The sequence below is a fragment of the Rhea pennata genome, chromosome 19 (genome assembly GCF_028389875.1).
Source record: "Rhea pennata isolate bPtePen1 chromosome 19, bPtePen1.pri, whole genome shotgun sequence".
Lineage (NCBI taxonomy): Eukaryota > Metazoa > Chordata > Aves > Rheiformes > Rheidae > Rhea > Rhea pennata.
Window position 1 is genome coordinate 6,628,460 of NC_084681.1, and position 20,689 is coordinate 6,649,148.

The 20,689-nt window shown below is 39.3% G+C and overlaps 3 protein-coding genes across 12 annotated transcripts in view; 1 reads left to right on the forward strand and 2 right to left on the reverse strand.

The window, feature by feature from the left end:
- The window catches only part of MBTD1 (mbt domain containing 1), a 38,619-nt gene extending 27,447 nt beyond the window's left edge, over nucleotides 1-11,172 (forward strand). For all 7 annotated transcript variants that reach the window (XM_062591816.1, XM_062591817.1, XM_062591822.1 and 4 more), the window contains one exon: nucleotides 7,158-11,172. In XM_062591816.1, the coding sequence (XP_062447800.1) occupies nucleotides 7,158-7,276 (119 nt within the window). In that variant the 3' untranslated portion in view covers nucleotides 7,277-11,172. The remainder of the gene's footprint in view (nucleotides 1-7,157) is intronic.
- Nucleotides 11,173-12,140: 968 nt separating this feature from the next.
- Nucleotides 12,141-15,169, reverse strand: LOC134149048 (nucleoside diphosphate kinase). The gene is made up of 5 exons (XM_062591828.1): nucleotides 15,061-15,169; nucleotides 14,781-14,913; nucleotides 14,001-14,102; nucleotides 12,834-12,946; nucleotides 12,141-12,391 (listed from the first exon to the last, which is right to left on the reverse strand). Exons 2-5 carry the CDS (start codon nucleotides 14,907-14,909, stop codon nucleotides 12,274-12,276), a joined length of 462 nt encoding a protein of 153 aa, XP_062447812.1. The 5' UTR covers nucleotides 14,910-14,913; nucleotides 15,061-15,169; the 3' UTR covers nucleotides 12,141-12,273.
- A 934-nt stretch (nucleotides 15,170-16,103) lies between these two features.
- Nucleotides 16,104-20,201, reverse strand: LOC134149047 (nucleoside diphosphate kinase-like). Of its 4 annotated transcripts, none has more exons than XM_062591825.1 (6): nucleotides 20,105-20,197; nucleotides 19,648-19,729; nucleotides 19,231-19,363; nucleotides 18,596-18,697; nucleotides 17,839-17,951; nucleotides 16,104-17,519 (listed from the first exon to the last, which is right to left on the reverse strand). In XM_062591825.1, the coding sequence occupies exons 3-6, from the start codon at nucleotides 19,357-19,359 to the stop codon at nucleotides 17,402-17,404; spliced, it is 462 nt and encodes a 153-aa protein (XP_062447809.1). In that variant the 5' UTR covers nucleotides 19,360-19,363; nucleotides 19,648-19,729; nucleotides 20,105-20,197; the 3' UTR covers nucleotides 16,104-17,401. The 4 variants fall into 4 exon arrangements, with proteins under 4 accessions (XP_062447809.1, XP_062447810.1, XP_062447808.1 ...); XM_062591826.1 differs by lacking the exon at nucleotides 20,105-20,197 and adding an exon at nucleotides 20,060-20,078; XM_062591824.1 differs by lacking the exon at nucleotides 19,648-19,729 and having other exon boundaries at nucleotides 20,105-20,201.
- Nucleotides 20,202-20,689: the final 488 nt, after the last annotated feature.

Consider the following 20,689-nt stretch of genomic DNA (forward strand, 5'->3'; position numbering starts at 1 on the left):
CATCAAGGCAGCAAGCCTGACTAAAGATAATCTTTGTAACAGTCCTTAATGTAATGTTAGGAGAGATCTTATGTTTGAGAGATCTTATGTTCTGAGATAGAACATTAGAATCTGTATCATCTGATTGACTTACCAAGACCTCTTTCTGGAGAGTTTTCTTGCTGTGAGACTTGAGTTTGTCTGCATACACAACTAAAAATTTAAGGCACATCCTCTGAAAAATAGGAGAACACTTTTCCTCCATCCCTTAAAAACTGATTTTCAAAGATAGAGACTCTTGAGTTTGAAATCATGCTGTTCTGTATTTGTGGGGTACAGTTGCTTTGCAGCTGTTTTACAGTAAAGTGCATTTCCTAACAGTGAATCCTGATGTGGTCTTTCTAACTTTTGGCCAGTCTTATTTTTTCCAAGCATCCATTTTGCTGACTCCAACCTTACTGCTTATGCAGTAAGTATGAGAGACTTCCAAAAAGTGGTGTGCATTTGTTAAGACTGAATAGACTGCCTTTGGCCACTGCTTTTGGGTAAAGGATTTCTGAATAGGTGTGGGAAGAACATATTGGCAAGCTAAATTTCATAAAAACAAAGCTTTAAACACAGTTAGGAAAAGAACTTAAATGAATCTGAGATGTATTCTAAAGTTTGATTAAATGGATCTTTTGCTGAGTTGAATAGCACAAGTTGAAACAACTGCCCCTAAGAGAACCCTTGTGTAGACCTTAGAACAAAGGTCTGTAGACAGATGCTCATCTTCAAGTAATTGACTGCAAGTCAGAATGGTTATCAAAAAATTTTTTTATGGAATTAACCAACTAATTTTAGGGAATTGAAGACAGCTATCAGACAAGTTTCTGAGAGTTAAAATAACACCTCTCACACATTTCCCTTATTTCAGATCTCTTTGTTTGAACAGTAAATTGTTATATTGAAATAAGTTGCATCCACTGACTTCGGTTTCATCACAGATCTAGAGCTGCTGGACTGGGATAGGAGCAATGATATCTTTCTTAGTAGAATCTGAAGCTAAACTGAGTTATGTGTATCCCAACTTTCTGCAGTGATTTTGAGAATTATGTCAAGTAGGATCTAAACTTTCTCTGGGACTTTCATAGAGATGGAAAACTTGATCTAAATGATCAGCTGTGCAGCTATGCTGCTTTGAGTAGAACTAGTATAAGGAATTTAAACTCTTGTGTCCCAGTAAATCCATGAATGGAAGTCATAAGACAAACCTGAAACCTTCATTAGTCATTGCAGAAAGCAAACTTCACTGTTGACCAGTGTCACAGCTAAAGCAGATGTCTGGGATGCTCTCAATAGCTCTTGTTAAGTGACTCAAACATTCCATTTATCAAAATTTCCTTTCTGTCATTCTAGGAGTGAAGAGTAAAATTTGGACACTGTTCAGAATCTTACAGTAGGGTTTTTTGTTTTGTTTTTTAATATTTTAGGAACGGGGAAATTGCTAACTAGAGAATATTTAAAGTTGTGAGTGTTCTTGTCTCTTTAGCTAAGGACAGAAGACTGTTTTGTTAATGACCTTCACAGAACCTGTTTTTGGATAATTTCTGGAACTGGCTGAGCAGTTTTGGTTCAGCAAGCTGTCCTAGGCTTTTTACCTTGTTCCTCTCTTTCTACCTGTTGCCTCTACAAAAGTTTCTTGATCTCTTTCATACAATACTAGTGACAAAGACACTGGAAAGGAAGTTCTCCTTATCTAGTGCCATAGGAAGGAGATTTGTTCTAGGGGAAGTAGTTGTTTATTTCTCACTACCCTGAAGTAAACGTGGAATATGGAAACAAGGAAAGAACTCCTCAGAAGTTTCTTTTCTGGACTGTTGACCCATTACTAAGAAATCTAGTTAATGTTAATTATCAAAAAGATGAAGAACAAGGTCATGGAAACATAGTTGGCTGCCTCCTACATATTTGTTCTAAATAAGTTACAGCAGCAGAAGTGCTGAGTCACAGGAAATAGTACTAAGAAGAAATTTTTTTCCCATGGCCTTTTTGTTTGTTCAGCACTTGTAAATAAAAACACGACTTTATATTTATTTTGAAAACCATTTGAGTCATAACACTCTAATGCAGTAGTAATGCTTTCACAATAATGTGTGAAGTAAGCACATTAACAAGAAACTGTATATATCTTAAAATAATAAACAAGATTATTTTTAGCACAAAGAGGTGTTTCTTACACGCATTTCTCAAATGTATGTGCAACGCACTCCAGAATATCTGAGTCATTCTGCTGTGTGTGATAAAGATTTCTAATACAGTGTTTACAGTATATTCAGAGAGAAGCAGAGCTAATTTACGTAGTGAACTCTGAAGTAATGGAATTGCAATAATAGTGAAGTAGAAAATCAGTTTCCTCTTGTTCTGGTGTGCCTCTGTGGAAAGCCATACAGCCAGCAGAATTAACACTCATTTAACACTGAATTGGGGGGGGGGGGGAAGTAAAAGGAATTATATCTAACCATAATGTTTTACTTCTCAATAAAAGAATATAAGAGAAGATCAGATTTCTTAACCCATAAAACAAAGTTGGAGCTGAGAACACAGACATACTTTTTTTTTTTTTAATTCCTTTCTTTAAAATGTACAGTGGGCCCCGTTAATATTAAATTTCCCCCCTCTGTTGTTTGATGTGACTCTCACTTAGTTAATGAGCACCTATTTAGGAATAGACATAGAAAAATTAAATAATTTGTTACTTGTTTCATGTAATGTAGATGTTCCTAGGGCTTTTTTTAGCATGATTTTGTTGTTACTGTTTGAAATGCCCAAGCACCTTGGTTTGGTGTGGTTACTGATATATAGAGAATGAAATAATTTTATTAAAGGCTTAACAATGCCATAGGTCTATTTTGAACCAGGGGACCATGCATAAAGGAGTAGAAATCAACCAGCATCCTGCTTGGCCTAGCCTTCGGTAGGCTTCAGTTCACAGTGAGCAGTCTGAGTTACCTAATGCACCTTAACCCAAGCGTTTATTTTAGTTTGACTTGATGTTTAGAGAGGAAGATACCAGTTGGGAAGAAACCTGTCAGTTTGTCGAGCCTACCCATGACAGGTGGGGTGCGGAGGAGCTTCTCTGGTGATGACGAGTTGACTCCTCCTCCATATCGAACCCTGCCAGCACAGACAGCCCCGGAGGCCTTCCAGCCTCCCAGGACTAGCCAAGAGTACAGTCCCAGCCTCAAAACAGGTAACTAGCTACATCCGTCTCTGTTACTGCAGAGGGAAATGATGGACAGGGTGGGCAATTAAGCATGGTCTAGCATGGAGTATGCTGACTCATCAGCTCTTTCTTTTTTTCCTCTCTCTGTTTTTGATTTTGTTTCATTTTTTCCTGTTAGAGAGCTTTTCATTCTCACTGATGCACCATATCACTGAATTAATCTTAGAACTCAGGATTCCAGCTGTGTCAGAGCTTTATCTGAGGCCAGATTGTAGGTTACTGGTGCTCAAGGGTACTGTGCAGCTCTACAGAGATTTAAAATACAAAAATGCACTCAGTTAAATTTACTGAATAGTAATGTGGGATTGGGAATACTTGAGCAGGAAGTTAGTGCGGATTACTTTTTTTGCAGAGAAAATATCGTACACAGCAGATAGAGTGGTTTTTGTGTCAGAAGAAGGCAGCTATCTAGGGAAAAAGATCTTCAGATACAAGTGGTGTTTGAAATTTCGTAGATTAATGTAAGAGCTATATTTGAAAAGAAAAGTTTGTCTTTTTGGAATAAGCTGAATCTTTTTCCCTATTTTTGCTTTAAAACTTGGGTTTGGCTAAGTATTGACAGTGTAATTACACAGCTGTGTAATTAGGGAAAACTCTGAGAATTCGTTTATTGATAATATTGAGCAGATTAAAACTTTAAGCTTAATTTTAGGAAGGTTTATGAAGTGTAATCCTTGATTATAGAAGTTTTTTTCAAGGAAATGATAGTTTTCCCTCTTCCGTATTCCTGATACATAGGGCAATATAGATTCTCTCTGCTATTCATTAGATGATCTGTCAGACAAACTGAATTGTACTTTCCCTGCAGGATAGTTGCTAGGTTGATGGATTTATCTCTAAATTCACTCAAATTACTGTCTTAAACTTCTTCCTGTCTGAGTAGGCTATAGTATTGGCACTTTTCCTTGACTGTGAAACACATCCAGAACACAGATCCTCTTATCCACATTTTTTCTTCATAGTATAGGACGCTATAACCCACCTGCCTTCTTTAGACCCTGAGGACAAATGCTGACTCTTCTTTGCACCCCTCAAAGTTTCTCAAATCATCTTGTTTTTGGGGGGCCCAAATATTGCCACATTTCTTCAGGGATGAATTGAAACGAAGAGCTGCACTGAATTTGGTAAAAGTGCCTAAATCTAATTACTTTTTACTTTGTTTAGTACAGGACCTGTAATAATAAAACACTTGTACACATTTCTTTTTAAGTCAACTTCCTTACTGTTCCTGGGTTTATGTCAATGTCTTTTACAGAGTCCTTGGTACAAAACAGAAGCATTGTATAGGAGCAGAGGTTCTGGACTGCATTTTCTGCACAGCTTTTCTTCTTTTATGGCAAATTTATAATTAAAATGCATATACTTAATGCACATATGTGCATAGCCTGAGTTTTCTGTGTCATTATAGCCCTGAGTTCCTACAAAAACCCTTTGTTCCTTGCTTTCTGAGACCTGATGCTTTCTATTACATTCTTTAGGAGTTCTTCAAATTCCCAAATTTTTGAGAGATTGGGCAAAATTAGTTTTATTTGTGATACAGGCTTTTCACTATGTGAAGTGTTTTGAGCTTTTAGAAAGACCGCATATTTTTAGTCTGAGGATTAGAGAAAGCATAGCCCTGATGTAATTGTTTCAAAACATGTTTGAGATCAGTCAGAATTCATAAATTGCATGTGTATTCCTCAGCATATCACAATGCCTCACTCTTTAGTAGTTTACAGCTAGGATATAGGTATTTTGCAGGAGATTCTTACATGACTTTGAAAGAAAATGGTGGAAGATTATTGATGAGACGGGCATCTGATCTAAAGCTTCGTGTCTATCAGAGATCTCAGTAAGGCTCCCTGAAGAGCTCCTTCCACTCTTACACTGTCATCAGTGTAGCAGATGTCAGTGGCGCTTCACCTAGTGTGAAATAAGCATTTTACTTTCCAACAAAGTCAAGCTGCTTCCTTAATATACAGAAGTATTTTGGATCTTTAAGTCATGTGAAATGATCTTTAAAGCACTGAAATGCAACTGTTTGGTGGTTTCATATAAAGAGTGGGTAACCAGCCTGCTGGGAAAGGAGACTGCTCTGAGAGACTTGCCCTACTTGGTACGCATATAGTTATCTCTAAACCATTGCTCTTATTGCCATAATTATGTTCCCAAGGGGTTGAATGACATCAAACACAATTTTTCTTTGTCTGCATGCAAAACATGGAGAATACTTAAAGAGTACCTGGAATGTCTCTGTCCCCTTTGCTTGCAAGATGATCAGTCAGATGACTTTATTCTTAAGTAACTGTTCTGTTGTGTATTTGTAGTTAAGCTTTTCTTAGGAAGAATTTTAATTAATAGCTGAATAATAGAGACAAATGAAAAAAAGTACCAATAGATATCAAAATGTAAGGATCTGAGTAATAATTAGCCAGATGCAAGCTGAATTGTGGAGACTGTTCTCGTACAGCTTTTGCTCTTGCATCTGCAGAAGCATTCTGCAAATACTGGGGGAGAGAAGGAAAGGAATATGGCTGGTAGAGTTGAGGTGATATTCTTGACCTCTATGTAGTGTTTTCTTAAAATATTAGCATATCTAAATAACCAGTTATGTTCTTTATCATTTAGACAGCACCTTTCTTGGCCTCTTTAGACCAGGAGAAATAGGGCTTTTCATCAGGCTTGGACATAACACAGGGAAAGTGTAAGCAAGCGAGGGATTTTGGACCATGTGGATGGGGAGGAGGCATCTATTCAATCAGCAGAGCTTGCATCATGCTCCAGTTTTCAACAACTTTTAATATCTTAATTTTCAAATTTTATTTTTATTTAGCACAAGAGTGTATTTCAGCGTGGAGGATGACATAGAATCATTATAAAGGAATAATCAAATAGCTTGGAAGTTATAGCAGGGCTACGAATAGCAACAGGTTGAGTTTTATTTTTAGGTTCCACTGCATAATATTTCTGCATTTCAAGATACATTAATACGCATATAAGCTTTATATTCAGTAGCTATAAGTTTCAATACTTTTCTCATTCATTTGGTCATAGAGAACCATTTATTTTTGTATAATCGACCTTTTAATGTGGGTACTGCACCTTTAATGAAAATATTGACATATTTTTGTTTTCAGTGTTTTTCATATATTATGCTCATGTTTTTATAATTATCACTATTCATTAATGAAATTTGAAAGGTAATTGTGACATTGCTGTTCATAACATCATTCTTTTTATGTCTTAGATCTCATTTCTATTTTCTTTTTACAAATGAAAGAAGAGAGAAGATTAAAACTACAAAAAAGATGTTTTGCTTGAGTGAAACTGATCTTTGGAATCTTAAAAATGTAATGCTGCATTGGGAGATCTTTATCAAAGTTTTCTTGTCAGCTTAAGGACTGTTTAAAGTACATGGGCTAGATAATGTGGTTTGTAGATTGTAAATGGCCAATATTTTTACTTGGCTAAAGAGTAAATAGTAGGTAAACTAAAGAGTAAACAGTGAAATAAGTAGTCTTTTGAATAGTGCTAGTTAGTCTTATTTGCAGTTTCAGTTACCATCTTAAAGCAGAGTTTTCAACTAAAATTCTTGTGGGGAAAACCCCTGTAGAGGGGAGCTAAATAAATATTATATATTTGTTGTGTGTATATATATTGTGTGTGTGTGTATATATGTATGTATATTTTTAAGTCACCTGTTCAAACACATTAATATTAGAGCATAATTTAATGTTCTATTTAAGATCAGAAAGCATCTACTTTTTGTGGGATACAGAGTGTTAGAAGAAGAATCATTAAAAATGTTGGTCATAAGAATTTGGGAAATCTGGGATCTGTTTCGAATTTAAATTACATTAAGTATATTTGAGGGAAATTTGTACATACTTTGAAATTTATGATTCTCTTAATGTTCATCTTTTATTTTTAGTGACTTCGTTGCAGCTGAAGGAGGAGTTGCTAGATGGAGAAGAGTATAGCTTCCTTCAAGGAGCATCTGATCAGGAAAGCAATGGATCTGCCAGTTACTACATCAAACAAGAACCATAAAGGCAGAGCTCAGAAAAGTGAGGGGCAGGGTACTGGTGATAGGAAAAGAGCCTTTCTCCAAGACTGACTGATTTTGTTCCCACTTTGATGGTACAGTTTGGATGGCTGTACCTGGGGCACTTTGCTAACTGTAGATGAGTTAGACTCAGTTCAGAATTTTTTGGAAGGGCGGGGAAACTATTTTAGTGAAAAAGATTTTTCAATTTATTAAAAACAAAAATGGACACTTTTGTGTTGTATTTGAAGCTTTTGAAAGAATTTTGTAATATTTTCAAGTTCAGATTTATTGTGCATTGTTAACAAGAACTGAAATTCTAATTTTTGGTAAGATTAAAGTTTAATCAGCAGGATTGTGGGAAGCTGTTGGAGGAAGATATAGTTGCAAATACAAATGAACTGTCATAACAAATGAACCTTTTTGGTACAAGTTGGGAGAGTTTGAGACTCTTGTGAACTGCACTTGTCACGCCTCTGTTTTTTGTGAAAATAAGGAATTTAAGCCCTAATCTAGAGGCATGAATTGTAGGCAGAAGATAGTTCTGTAAAGCTCTACTCAGTGAGTAGCCCCAATTGCAATGGAGCCATCACACGAGGGAGATTTTAACTTTTCAAGATGTTTTTATTTAGTTTAAAAAAAACTTTTTTTATGTAAGATTTTTTTAAATAAAGTTCCTTTTGATCTGATTCAGTGCCCATTAATATCAGTAGCCTTGTCTCCATTGACCGCTGTGGGCACTGGATTGGGACTATAAAGCTCTTGTCTGTATATGAATGTCTGTAGTCTTGGAATGCTCCAGCAAATGTTTACAGAGCCCTATGCCAAACTGGACCTTCAGAAAATTCCCCCATTTGGGAGGTTAGGTTTAGCTATAAATTTAGACTGACAAAGAAACTAGACAGACAGTAACTCAAGCCTCTCTTGGTATTGGGAAAGGACTTCTGAGTGTTCTTCTGATTTATGTTTTCCCTTCAGGAAAACCTAGATATTTTCTTCCCACCTTAGGTATTTATTTCTGAGCTTCAGCGTGTTCAAAACTGATGTTCCACGTGGTTCCAGGTGAGCTAAAAAGAGCCACAATTTGTGGATGAAAACATTAGTTCAGTTCTGCAGAGCTTGCTCTCCTTTTTGTCACTGTGATGGTGTAACACGGAAGTTAAGATTTGAGAAAAATATGCTCATAAAGTGGATCTGATTGTTTTTAGGAATCCTTGCATCTGCCTTCAGGTATCCCATTAGCTCCACCTACTTGACTGTCTAGATCTCTTTAAAAGCAAAAATCGTGCAAGAGAGTGAAAATGACTAATAGTAAAATATGAAGTACTTTAGCTTGAGCTGTTGATGATTTGGATTTTTATCCTTCCATATTTTTTAAACTTTGTAAACTTTTTGTAGATGGCTTCATTCATGAAGTTGAGTAGCAAAATGATTAATCAGCCCTGAAGAGCTGTGACTGGAAAAATGTGCATCAAGAGCTTAGGCTTTTACCAGTAAGGTTCATTAACTAAACTCTCAGGAATTAACTGCATATGTTCTATAAGTGCTTCTGGGTCTTAGCAGGTCCCCTTCAGAGCAGTACAATGAGCATCTGGCTCTTGACCATAGGTTAGGGCTTAAAAAAAATTAATCAAAATGATTAACTTCTGTGTTCCTACAGCCTATGAAACGCTTTAAGGATATCAACCAACCCACAGAGCCCCAGGAGACCATTTTTGTATATTGTTGTTTGAGTGTAAAAAAAAATTTTTTTGAAAAAAGTGCATAGAAAGTTGAAAACCAGCAATTTGATTTTTTTTTTCTAAAATATTGCTCTAACTTTGGGTACATAGTATTGGTAATATGCACAGGTTTACCTCATTCTATGCAAGAGGGGTTAATTATGTAAAGTTTTGTATTTACTACTGGAAGTAAAAATTGTCCTGTATAGTGTAGGAATGTCTGGAATTCTTTTCTCCCTTACTGGTAAAATTTCTTTAATAATGACCCCTTTTTGACAACAGTTTCTTATATTGACAGAATCTGATTATCAGGTTATAAATATCTGTAAATTCAGGTGGTAAAGGCATTTAGCTCTCTAACAGCCATAGTAAAAAGACTCTGTCAGAGTTGGTAGACTTCAAATGCGTTCTCAGATTCTGACCCACCCATTACCTGTATTCTAAATAACCTGGGTTGGAGACATAGGATTAAAGACCATTGTAATGGTATTTTTGTGAGCTTTGATTTACCCGGGCTCTGCGTTTATCCTGCCGTAAGCAGGTTAACCCGTTCCACAAGCATTGATTTGGGTTGGTAAGTACATCACGGTTGGTTGGTTGGTTTGTTTTTGAATGGGACAATTTGCGGGTTGTCTCAGCTGGAACAGATTGGGACAGTCTTGTTTTCTCCTCTCTTAAGACCTCTGTTTTAAGTAAACATCATGACTTAAGTAGAAACACTACTGCTTTAATTTGTGTTTCTTTAGGAATGTGAATTTGAGCTGGAAAACTGGGCTAGTAATGAGAAAGTTGTATTTCCAAGTCAGGAAACCTGGAACCCTCAGCTTGTGTGTATTGCCCAGATTTAGAACTTGGTTTCCTAGTCATATCTGACTTTTGAGGTACCGTCTTCAAGTGTTAAGAGGAAAATTTAGCACTTACTTTGAATATACTTCCTGGGTTGGAGAAATGTGAGAATCTGATCTGAAGTCTGTCAGTCTTCCTAATATATTTTTTTTTAAAAAAAAAAAAAAAAAAAAGAAAGTGTCTTGTCAGCTAAACACTAAGGTCTGAGAGAGAACTTGTACTCTCAAATATACATGCACCTTCAGTAGGAGTTGCATGCTGAGATTTTGGGGCAAAATTTCTCTCATGTCTCTGAGTTCAAAATAGGCCCATATTGTTCAGTTGTCAGGTACAGTGAAGTCTGTCCTAAGCAAACCACGTAGTGAATGAATTGAAGTCATTTGCTTACGAGAGGTTTAAGTAAAACCTGAGCAAAATTCTACCAGACACTTAGAGAATGGGCTCTTTAAAAATGGGTTACCTGTGGGCTGTGGTATCCAAAGTGCAGACTTCACTGTATTTGTAAAGCATTAATTAGTAATATGGTTCTAAGTATTCTTATTTTCACTCTATTCTAAGCCGTGTTACTTGGCTATAAGAAGAGCAAGGTGTTGGACATCTGAATCTTTAATGGGGGTCAAACTAATTTCAGTATTTGGCATAGCAGGTTTTTATAACCATAGGGTAGTGCAGGTTACGTAACTTACTTTGCAGCTACCCGCTTTTATTGTTCAAAATCTTTCTGGTTTTTGATTTTTATGTTATTTTAAATAAAATTCTTTAACCTTTTCATTGCTGCATCTGAGGAAAGCTAAAGCAGTTATTGATTTCTTGTTCTACGGATACTAACACGGGTTTCAGTGTTTGTTTGTTTTTATTATTGTTGTTTTATGTGATGTGAATACCCTCTCCCGTCAATATTTGTACGATGGTGCTAATATATTTGGTAACAATCCTTTATTGGGAAGGGATTTTAAAAAACTGTGATTTAAACTGAATTTTTCTTCCTTTTAATTTTCATATTTAAGAAAAGCCACAGCCATTTATACAAAAAGGCATCCCCTTTGGCCCCTGGGAAATACGTTGGGGCGGGAATCAAGATGAAACAAATAGGGTTTTTACATCATTTCTGTATGTATTTGATATATAGATCAATATCTGTACAAATTTAATCTTTTATTTTCTTGGTAATTTGTGTGGTCAGTGAGAGAGTATTTAAAACTTTCTCATGCAATGTACATAACTAAGTGACAAAATGCTTTTGGAGAAATTAATGTTACTTTCATTTTTATGAGACTGCAGATTTTCAGCATGGATGTGAAAAGCATTAAAATTATAACTTTGTGTACAAGATGAAAATAATTCACTAAATTTGCCTTTTTTTACACAAAATAAAAATGTTAAAAGCCTATTTATGAATAGTGATTGTTTTGTTTAAAGAAAGTACACCTTAGTCCATAAATGCACTCCACCTTCTCTCATTGGAGAGCACAGGACACTGAAGAACTGCAATTTGTAAAATCAATAGTGTTGTATATCCAAATGGATACGTTGTTCTGAGCGCAGTAAAGTATGGAAGGTTTTGAGCCCAACAGGATGAGATTTTTTTAATGAGAGGAATGGGTTAAGTATAAGCTAGCTGGGCTTTAGATACACATTTAATAGTGTCTTGGGAGAAACTAGGTTTAAAGTCACAGTGAAGTGTTTTTTAATAAATCTGTTCACTCAGAAGTTTAGACGCTTTATATTTTTAAGTTCTTTTTCAAAGTATCTGTTGCAAAAGCTAGTTTTAATCTGATCTCTACCACTAAATGAGCAGGCAAATTAGTTAATATATGCTAATCAACTAAACATAGAACTGTTTTGTTTAAATGTTTTTAAATAAAACATTTATATTAATTGGAACTGTTGTAGGAAAAAAACTGTAGGCACAAGCTTTGCAGTGGGCCTCATGTTTCACAGGTGATTAATGTTAATATCTGTGTATGGGGAGGGGAATTTTGAATGTGAGTAGCCTCACATTTTTCTTTCAGTATAGATCAGCTACACAAGCAGCTGAGGGATGACACTAGAGGTAGCTCAAGCATCTCTTGCAGCTAACTGCAAGTTGGCCTAGCAGTGCAACTGCATGTAGTTAAGGAGGGTTTTAAAAGCAGCAGTGTAGCAAACAAAACTCATACTAGGGTTCTGAATATACTTGCATGGGAAGTTCGTGTCTCAACTGTTCCTTCTACAAGAGAAGATGCTGCAGTCATCAGGTAACTTGTTTTACATGCTTGTTCCTCACAACAGGCCTGTTTTATAGTGAATGTACTACACAGAATTAGTTCTTATCATCCCATTTATTTGACATTGTCATTTTTCAGCAAAGATAACCGTGGTAGTAATTGCTCCCAGATCAATAGCTGGAATGAGATGATGTGTTAGGAAGGCACAATTCATTGCGGAAACTCATTTTACTCATAGATCCAGTCATGTGCGCAGGATTTGAAGTCAATAAGCTCTGCAGGTTTGAACCACAGGTTGATCTCCTTCTGTGCACTTTCTACAGAATCACTGCCATGAATGATGTTTCTGAGGAAAAAGACAAACATGATTTCATATAGAAATATGCCTTTAGAAACCTAGTACTTTTCCATATACAGAAATCTAAATGAAGCACTTAGAGCTGCAAGACTACTATTTCAGGTACAGTGTTCAACTGCCATCCAATTATAACTAAGGAAGCTTAGCAGGTATGACTAGGGCTATTTTACTACAGTAGCCAGTGCCACTGACCGATCTTACATGAAGCTCTGAAGAGTAGCTGTATTTCCAAAAAAAAAAAAAAAAAAAAAAAAAATCAGTGTTTTGGACCAAGCCGTTTTCTGAAGTAGCAGTTACAGATTGTGACCTGCAAATAAAACATTATCAGAGTAGGATTCTTAAATCTATCAATAATTTCAATCACCTAGAAGATAAGACTACACACAGTAACTTAAGTCTCTGTTGATAGCACACCACACACAAACCTTACCTTCCTACTTGAATGCAGAAGTCGCCACGGATGGTACCAGGCTTAGAATCAGCGGGATTGGTTTCCCCTAGCATTACTCTTCCAGTTTTAACCACGTTGAGTCCTTCCCATACCTTGGGGGGGGGGGAGAGGAAGACAAACCAAACCTATTAAAGCATGCTTATGCAAAATAACACAGTATATTAATCTTTGTCAATAGCTTACATTTTAAAAAGAAATTAGGATTTTCCCACTAAGAAAAAAATAATTTTAGATTCTGTATTAGACCTGTGAACACGACTAGGGGATAAAAAAGATAAGCTAAGCTAAGAGCTCTTACAAGAAGTTAGAGGTTTGTTGCACTACTTAGATCTTTATGAAAGAAGACCAGATAGTGGTAAGAAAATGCATCAACTTCTTTGAGTATTCAACACCTGCTCTGGCAAATGACATTTTAATCCAACTGACTGCCTCTGTGAGCTAATGTGAGAAACCCTATGAAAATCAGTCTGGGATTAAGTGTTTTTAAGTAGTTCATGTTCACTGGAATCATAACAGGCAGAAAAATATTAGCTGTTACTACAGTAATAGGCCATTTAATAAAACACACTTTCGGACCAGCTCTACTTCTAAGCATGTGGAGAAGTATTCTCTAACGTGCTCTGGCGGGTCTCAAAAGTTACCTGATGAGCAAGGCCAACTTCAGAACCTTCTTCCTATTTTGTTAGGATCAGGTGAGCTTAAGAGTTGTAGGAAATCATAATTAGGTGAATATATTCTAATCACAATAGAAGGTGATGTTACTAAAGGCTTTTTTGTTGCTGTTTTTCAGTGATACAGGAGGTTTCTGTGGCAAACAGCGCCCCCCAAGCCCTCTCCCTTTCTTCACAAAACAAAGGATTCTTTGATACAGAAGACTAGCTTTCAGGAACTTGCTTAATAAAAGCCAAGGATTCTTTAATATGTATTTTTATGCACACAGCATCACCTTGTTAATAAACAGTAACTTCTTAAATTAAGCTATCTTTATTTTGATTTTGTTTTCTTCTGCCTGTGTATCAAAAGAGGGTCATCTGGGGGAGAAAAAAAGTGTTTTTATAACTAACTGAATATCTGAATAAAATAATTTACAGAGCAAGACAAATATATTCAAGAAAGTAGTCTTTATGTAAACGCCAAGCTACTTACCATGGCCACAATAGGCCCAGAGTTCATGTATTTAACCAAACCAGGGTAGAATGGTCGGTCTTTCAGGTCAATGTAATGTTGTTTTAGAAGCTCTTCAGAAGCCTTTAGAAGAACAGATGTAATGTTAAATACTGTTTTCGAAATCGTGTAACATAAAGGCTGTTACTACTGTAAGACTACAGAATTAGCGACTGGATTTGCTATCCATTTACATTATGAGCACTAGCTGCAATGCTATTAGATGAATTTAAAATCAGAATTCCTACTGCAAAATTAATGGACTATACAATGCTTTTTTTTTTTGTTGGGGCTGCAGTGTTGAGAGCTGTCAAACTTATTTCTTTGCACTACAGCAATCTTCAGCAATTAGCTGAGTCCAGGATGCAGGGAAGATCACGATACCCGATGTAACCTTTCAGTCAAGGTCGTTTCCACTCCCTCTCGGTCAGGATGCATCCTTGGGGGGAAAACGGGCGAGATGAAGCAGCTGGGGTTTGGCAGGCCGGAGAAGACGCACAGACTGGACGCGATCAGGCAGGCGAGAGGCGCCGAGGTTCATCACTGCGCGCGACCCCGAGGGCTTCATCCAGTCCGCAAATGGCGGACAGAATTTGCCTCATTTTTAAAATTTTTTATTTATTATTTTTTGTTACTCAATATTTCCAGCTGTTGCATGAACTCGACACCGGGAAGGGCAGCGCGGGAAAGCGCAGGTTCGGCGCCGGCGGCCGAGGGGAGGCGGTGGGGGCGGGAGGCAGCGCCCGCGGCGCGGGGACTTACGTGCAGGAACTTCATGGCCACGAGGCGGAACCCCTTCTGCTCGAACCGCTTGATGATCTCCCCCACCAGCCCCCGCTGGACGCCGTCGGGCTTGATGGCGATGAAGGTGCGCTCGGAGTTGGCCGCCATCGCGCTGCGGGGCACCGCGCCACACCGTGAGGCTCCCGCCGCCTCCCGCCGCCGCGCGGCGCCTCCCGCCCCGCTCCCCGCCGCCCCCGGCCCCGCTCCCCGCTGAGGGGGAGGCCGCGGCCCCCTCCGCGGCGCCGCCGGCCTCGCCTACCCGCCGGAGCTCCACACGCCGCCGCCCAGCCGCCAGCCGAGCGAGAGGAGAAAGAGGGGAAGGGAGCGGCGGCGGCGGCGGAAGCCCGCCCGGCGCGGGGAGGAGCGGAGCGGAGCGGGGCGGCGCGCAGCCGCCGCCCGGAAGGGCTGGAGGCGCCGCGAGTCTGCGCCGCTCGAGGCCGCTTGTGCCGCCGCCGCCGCCGCCTCGGGCGCGGCCTCGCTCGCCCTGTCGCGGCCGGGAAGCGCGAGGCTCCCGCGGGCGCTCAGCCACCGCGCTCGGCTCCGCCGGGGAGATACTTGGCTTTGCGGCTCCAGGAGTCTCCCTGCCTCGGCAGAAGCAGCCCCCTTAGACTGGAGACGCCTCCCAGGGAGAAGCGGTGGCGAGAGCCGTAACCCGCCGCCCTTCTCACTGATCCTCCTGGGGCACGAGGCAGCAGAGCACCAAACGGCAGGATTAAAACCTCACAGTTCCGGTCCCTCAGCAGAACTGCAGTTAGGAAGAGTCTGTGATTGATCTACGAGATTTATTACTTCGTACTTCACCACTTTAGAGAACATTTTATCTTCCTAGGTTTATTATAACCATATACCATCACTGCAACTCAAATGTCTCTTAAACAGACCTCGCAGCTGCTAGGCAGTCTCAGGCCTGCTCCGAGGCTGCCTCAGGGCTCGACGCCCGCTCGGAGGACGCGGGCTCCCGCCTCTCCCCTCTGTCCGAAGGCACGGCAAAGACCAGGCTGGAGTTTTTTGGACGATCCCCCGCTTATCTCCAGATTAACCAAATTTCTTGCCAAAATTTGATAGTTTGTAGTAAGCAGCCACAAGAAAGAAAGCTCAAATAAGCCCTCAAGCAAAGCCCTCAGGACTACTCATCCAGTGCGCTAATTTGTCATACGGCCCCTTTGCTCTAACAACCTTCTAGAGCTAATTTATAGCACTGAGTATTTTCAGCAGAGAGCCTAAAAACACCCTCACCTACAGTCTGGTAATTGGGGAAGCTATTACCTCTTCTCAGAGCTAATTAACAAAAATAAGACCATATAATGAGCAGGGCCTTTAATTTCACTTAAGAAATAGCAGATATTGTTTTATTTGATACTGTCTCTTTTTAGGACTCGGGTGTCTCAGAATAACTTCATAAGGATTGAATTCAGCTTGCATTGTACAGTTGAGCATTTGAAACAACAATTCTCTCTAGGCAAAAGTTTCATAAAGAGTTTGAACAGTGAGCTTATGAAACACTTTGTTGCAAGGGAATAAATACATAATATTAAACCTAATTTTCATTTCTTGTTCCTTGGTGGTTCGGTACAATTACTGCATGGTTGTTGTAGAATATTTCTGCAAGAGGTTAATAATTTTTCCTGATAGAATCAGACTCTGTCGAAGTATGTTTATTACAAATGTACTTCTTTACAATTAAGAAGAAATAAAAATACTGCTAAGTTCACTTAAAAAAAAACCCACTTATCCAAGAACAACTTGTTTTTGGAGTTCCATCTATTAAGGAAAGGAGAGCATAAGTAAGAACATAGCTAAGTTATTTTCTTCACAACTGTTATCAGCTGTTCAGTCAGGAAAACAAACATCACTTATTGTTCCTCTATGCAGTGTCAAAAGATTGCTGCCATGAAGCAGCTGAACATGGATCTCTCAGCCATTCTCACACATTAATCTTCTTTCCTCATAAATAGGCATTTCAAAAAGCCTAGCATATTAATCCTTCCTTTAAATGCTAAATAAATCCCGTGTGGGAAAAAAAATAAACAAACTGCGTCAATCTGGAGAAAAGTTCTTGCTTTAAGCAAAGGTATGCTCTGTATACAGTAACAGCACAGGGGGAGAAATAAATAAGCTTTTCTCTGTAGTTATTTTGGCATGGGAGTTGGCTTGCCTTCTTAACTTTTAAAGTCCTCAATATTTGGGAATGCTGTCAGTATATTTACATACCACCAGCTGTCCTCTAACATTTTAACAAAGTAATACAACTTTAACACAGTCATTTGCATATGTTTCTATTTACCAGAGTATTTTCTTTGGCTACAGAGTATTTCAGGAAAATAAAATGCAATCTATGTTATTAACAACGAATGCTTTCTATGTTTTAATCTTCTTTCACCCTCATAAGGAGCTGAAAAGGTTTATAATACGCTTCCATCTTTAAGTTAGTAGCTTTTAATCAAAACAGCAGCAAACAGTGTTTATATTTAATATTCACAACAGAGGAATAGCACTGATTTTTGAGACAGGTTTCTACCAGTTTATATGAAGGATTCTGAAATAATTAGAGAATGACAGCTGTATAGTTAGTAAAGACATCAAAAGATGTAGGCTCAGTTTTACTCATAAATCCATTCATGAGCACAGCTTCTGTAATCAACTAATTCTTCAGGAGTGAACCATAGACTGATCTCTGTCTCAGCACTTTCTAAAGAATCACTTCCATGAATGATGTTTCTATAAAAAAAAATAATAATAAAATAAAATAAAAGTAATAATCCTTATGAAACTCAAAGCAAACATCCTTTTTATCCTTTTGAAGTAGTCTCCATTATGGAGAAAAGTCATAAGTAATTACAAAGTAGTAATAGGCACCAAGTACATAGTACAAGCTTTGATTATTTTTGTCAATGGGGAAGACTACATCTCCGCTTGCATCTTTTGATACCAACATTACACTGCCCTGAAGAAGGATGGAGCGAAGTTCCCACATATATCAAGACATATCACTAGACCTTTAATATCTTTAAATGGTTTCAATAATTTCAAAATATACCTGCCAACTTGAACACAGAGGTCACCACGAATAGTGCCAGGCTTTGAATCCATTGGATTAGTTTCCCCCAGCATCACTCTTCCAGTCTTAACGACATTAAGACCCTCCCACACCTTAAAAAAGGGAGAGAGAGATTATAAAAATCTTAACAGTAACTAAAGTAGCGAGAGTTAATACTATGCAGAACTACACAGTGTTGTCCATACTAGTATATCAAAAATCACCATCTGAATGTTCCCAGTAGCAAGACGTAGTTTATCTCCAATTTTTCAGTCAGATACTTCAGGCTGCTGGTACAGTTCTCCCCTATCCCCATGCTTTCTCTGTACAATGCCCTTCCTCACCAAGAGTGGGAAGCTACTAACTAAATCTCAGTATGGTAAACAGCCTTCCAAAGCTTTCTAATTACTGGAGAATAAGACCTGCAGCTCAGCTACTGCACAAATACACTGTCAAAATAGTGGCATTTATTAATTTTTTGGGGGGAGGAGGTTGCTTGCATGTTTCATGTTTTACAAGGTCTCAGGTTTAGTTACCCCTTTTCCATTGCTTTCTTCCTCAATATACTGAGTTAAAGGAGAAAGCTTATGGGGGAAAAAATTGAGTTAGAAGTACCCCTTGCTATTATAGTATTTCAATCTACAGTTAAAATCCTTTTAAAGTTAAACTAGTACTCAATATGTAACACAAGCTTATTTGGAAGGCAACAAAATTAAACACTATTTTTCTTAGCTGAGCTTCATCCTTAAAAACTCACCATAGCAACAATAGGTCCAGAGTGCATATACTGCACCAGACCATCATAGAATGGCCGCTCTTTCAGATCAATGTAGTGTTCTTTCAGAAGGTCTTCAGAGGCCTGCATGAAAAGGCGGGAAAAAAAGAAAAAAAAGAAAAAAAAAAAAAGGAAAGGCTTACTATAAGAATTTAAGAGCATACTGAAATCACATAGATTAACAGAGCACTATAAAACATGCAGGCACTTCAACATTCACCATTTTAGCAACTTCCTGGAAACACATCTGGTAATTTGAGCAGTTCCTTTTACCACAGCTGAACTCAGAAAAGTACTTTTTCTTTTTACTAATATAGATAGGTATGTAAACTGATACCTGTTGCAGATTTTCAAAGCCATTCCTTAGGCATAGGATTCACCAAAAAGAATATTCTCTTCAGACTAAGGACATCAAGTTACTAAAAATAGTATGCTTAGGCTGTCTAAAGCATTTAGTCAGAGCTAAAAACTGAAACTTCTCCAAAATGTCCCAAGCCTTTATCAAAATACTAAGTTTACTTATTCTGAAGATTACATTTACCCTAGTAGCATACTATTCTATTTTAAGATTGCAGTATCTATGAAAAAGGGAGACATACAAACTAAGAAAGGCTTACATGTATTAATTTCATAGCCACTAGTTTGAATCCTTTCTGTTCAAACCGCTTGATGATTTCTCCCACCAGCCCCCGCTGGACTCCATCAGGCTTGATAGCAATAAAAGTGCGCTCTGAGATAGCAGCCATTGCCCTAATGAGAAGGGAAGGAGATTTGTTATTCGGTGACCTGCAGGCAAAGGCAATCACAGCCCAGCACTGTGTGTAACATCAGCTATTACAATAATTAGATCGGCCCCATCTGAGAGTCATTAACCCACGATCTGCACTGAACTGACAGATCAATCAGGGTACCCAGAAGCTCTGTGCAAGTGAGTTTAACGCAATAACAATTTGCCAAGTACAGAGACAAGCAATTAACAAATATTAAACCAGAACAGCTTTAAATGCAATGAAAAAATAGAGACTACTGCAGACCTGTGTTGAAGTGCAGCTTGACAGGCAACTGCCTCAGTCCAGGGCGAGGGAGATGGAACAACCCGCGGTGCCGCAGGTCCCTCTGTGAGCGACCATAGATATGTATTTTTTGAACATTGGCTTGATGTAAGCATGTTGTGCAGGTGTATGTATATGTGGGTATATCTATCTGTATATGTATGTGTGTATATACACATACTCACACGGGAAGGAAAGAGGGAGCCAAGGAAGGTGCAGAAGATGCCGCCCCCACCCAGCCGCGCAGCCGACGCAACTATTCCGCTATTTTAGAATCACTATTTTAGGGGGAAAAAAAAAAAAACAAAGCCGGGATAGCGGCGTAGGGGTCGCCGGGGGGCCCTTCCCGCCGCCGGCCCCGCTTCTCCCGCCGGGGCAGGCAGCCCGCGCTAACCCGGTCCTCTGCTCGCTTCAGCACCACCCCGCGCTTCCGCCTCACCTGCTGGCAGCCGCGGCCGGCTCTGACGAGCCCTTGGCTGCAGCTGCGACCGCCCTCGGCCCGGCCGCGGCTTAGCTGCCCTAAGCCGCCCCCGCGGGGCCGCGCTCCCGGCCGCGCAGCCATCTTGGCGCGCCGCCAGCCGCCCGGCGTCCCGCTCCCGCCCCTCTCGTTGCCATGGCGACGGCGCGGCCTCCCGCCCTGCAGGGGGCGCGAGCCAGGGCCGTTGGGCCGCCGCCGCCGCCGCCCCGGTGAGGGGCGCAGGCCGCCGGCTCAGCCGCAGCTCAGTGAGCGGTCAGGCTCAGCGGGCCTAGCCGAGTGTCTGCGGCACCCTGCCCCCGCCATTTCCCGCTGCCAGCCCCTTCCCACGGCCTTTTCCTTTATGTAAGCCGTGCGCCTTCACCTCGTAATCCGCTAATGGGATTTGATTCCGTGTTTCCTTTTTATTTCCCATTGATGGCCTGGAACTGTCTTTTTTCTTTTTTTTCTTTTTTTTTTTTTTTTCCCTCTGCCCTTTTGCCATACTTGATATCCTAAAATGTTTCAACCTCTTTCATAAGTTTTAAGTTGAAAATAATTTTGTTGTTT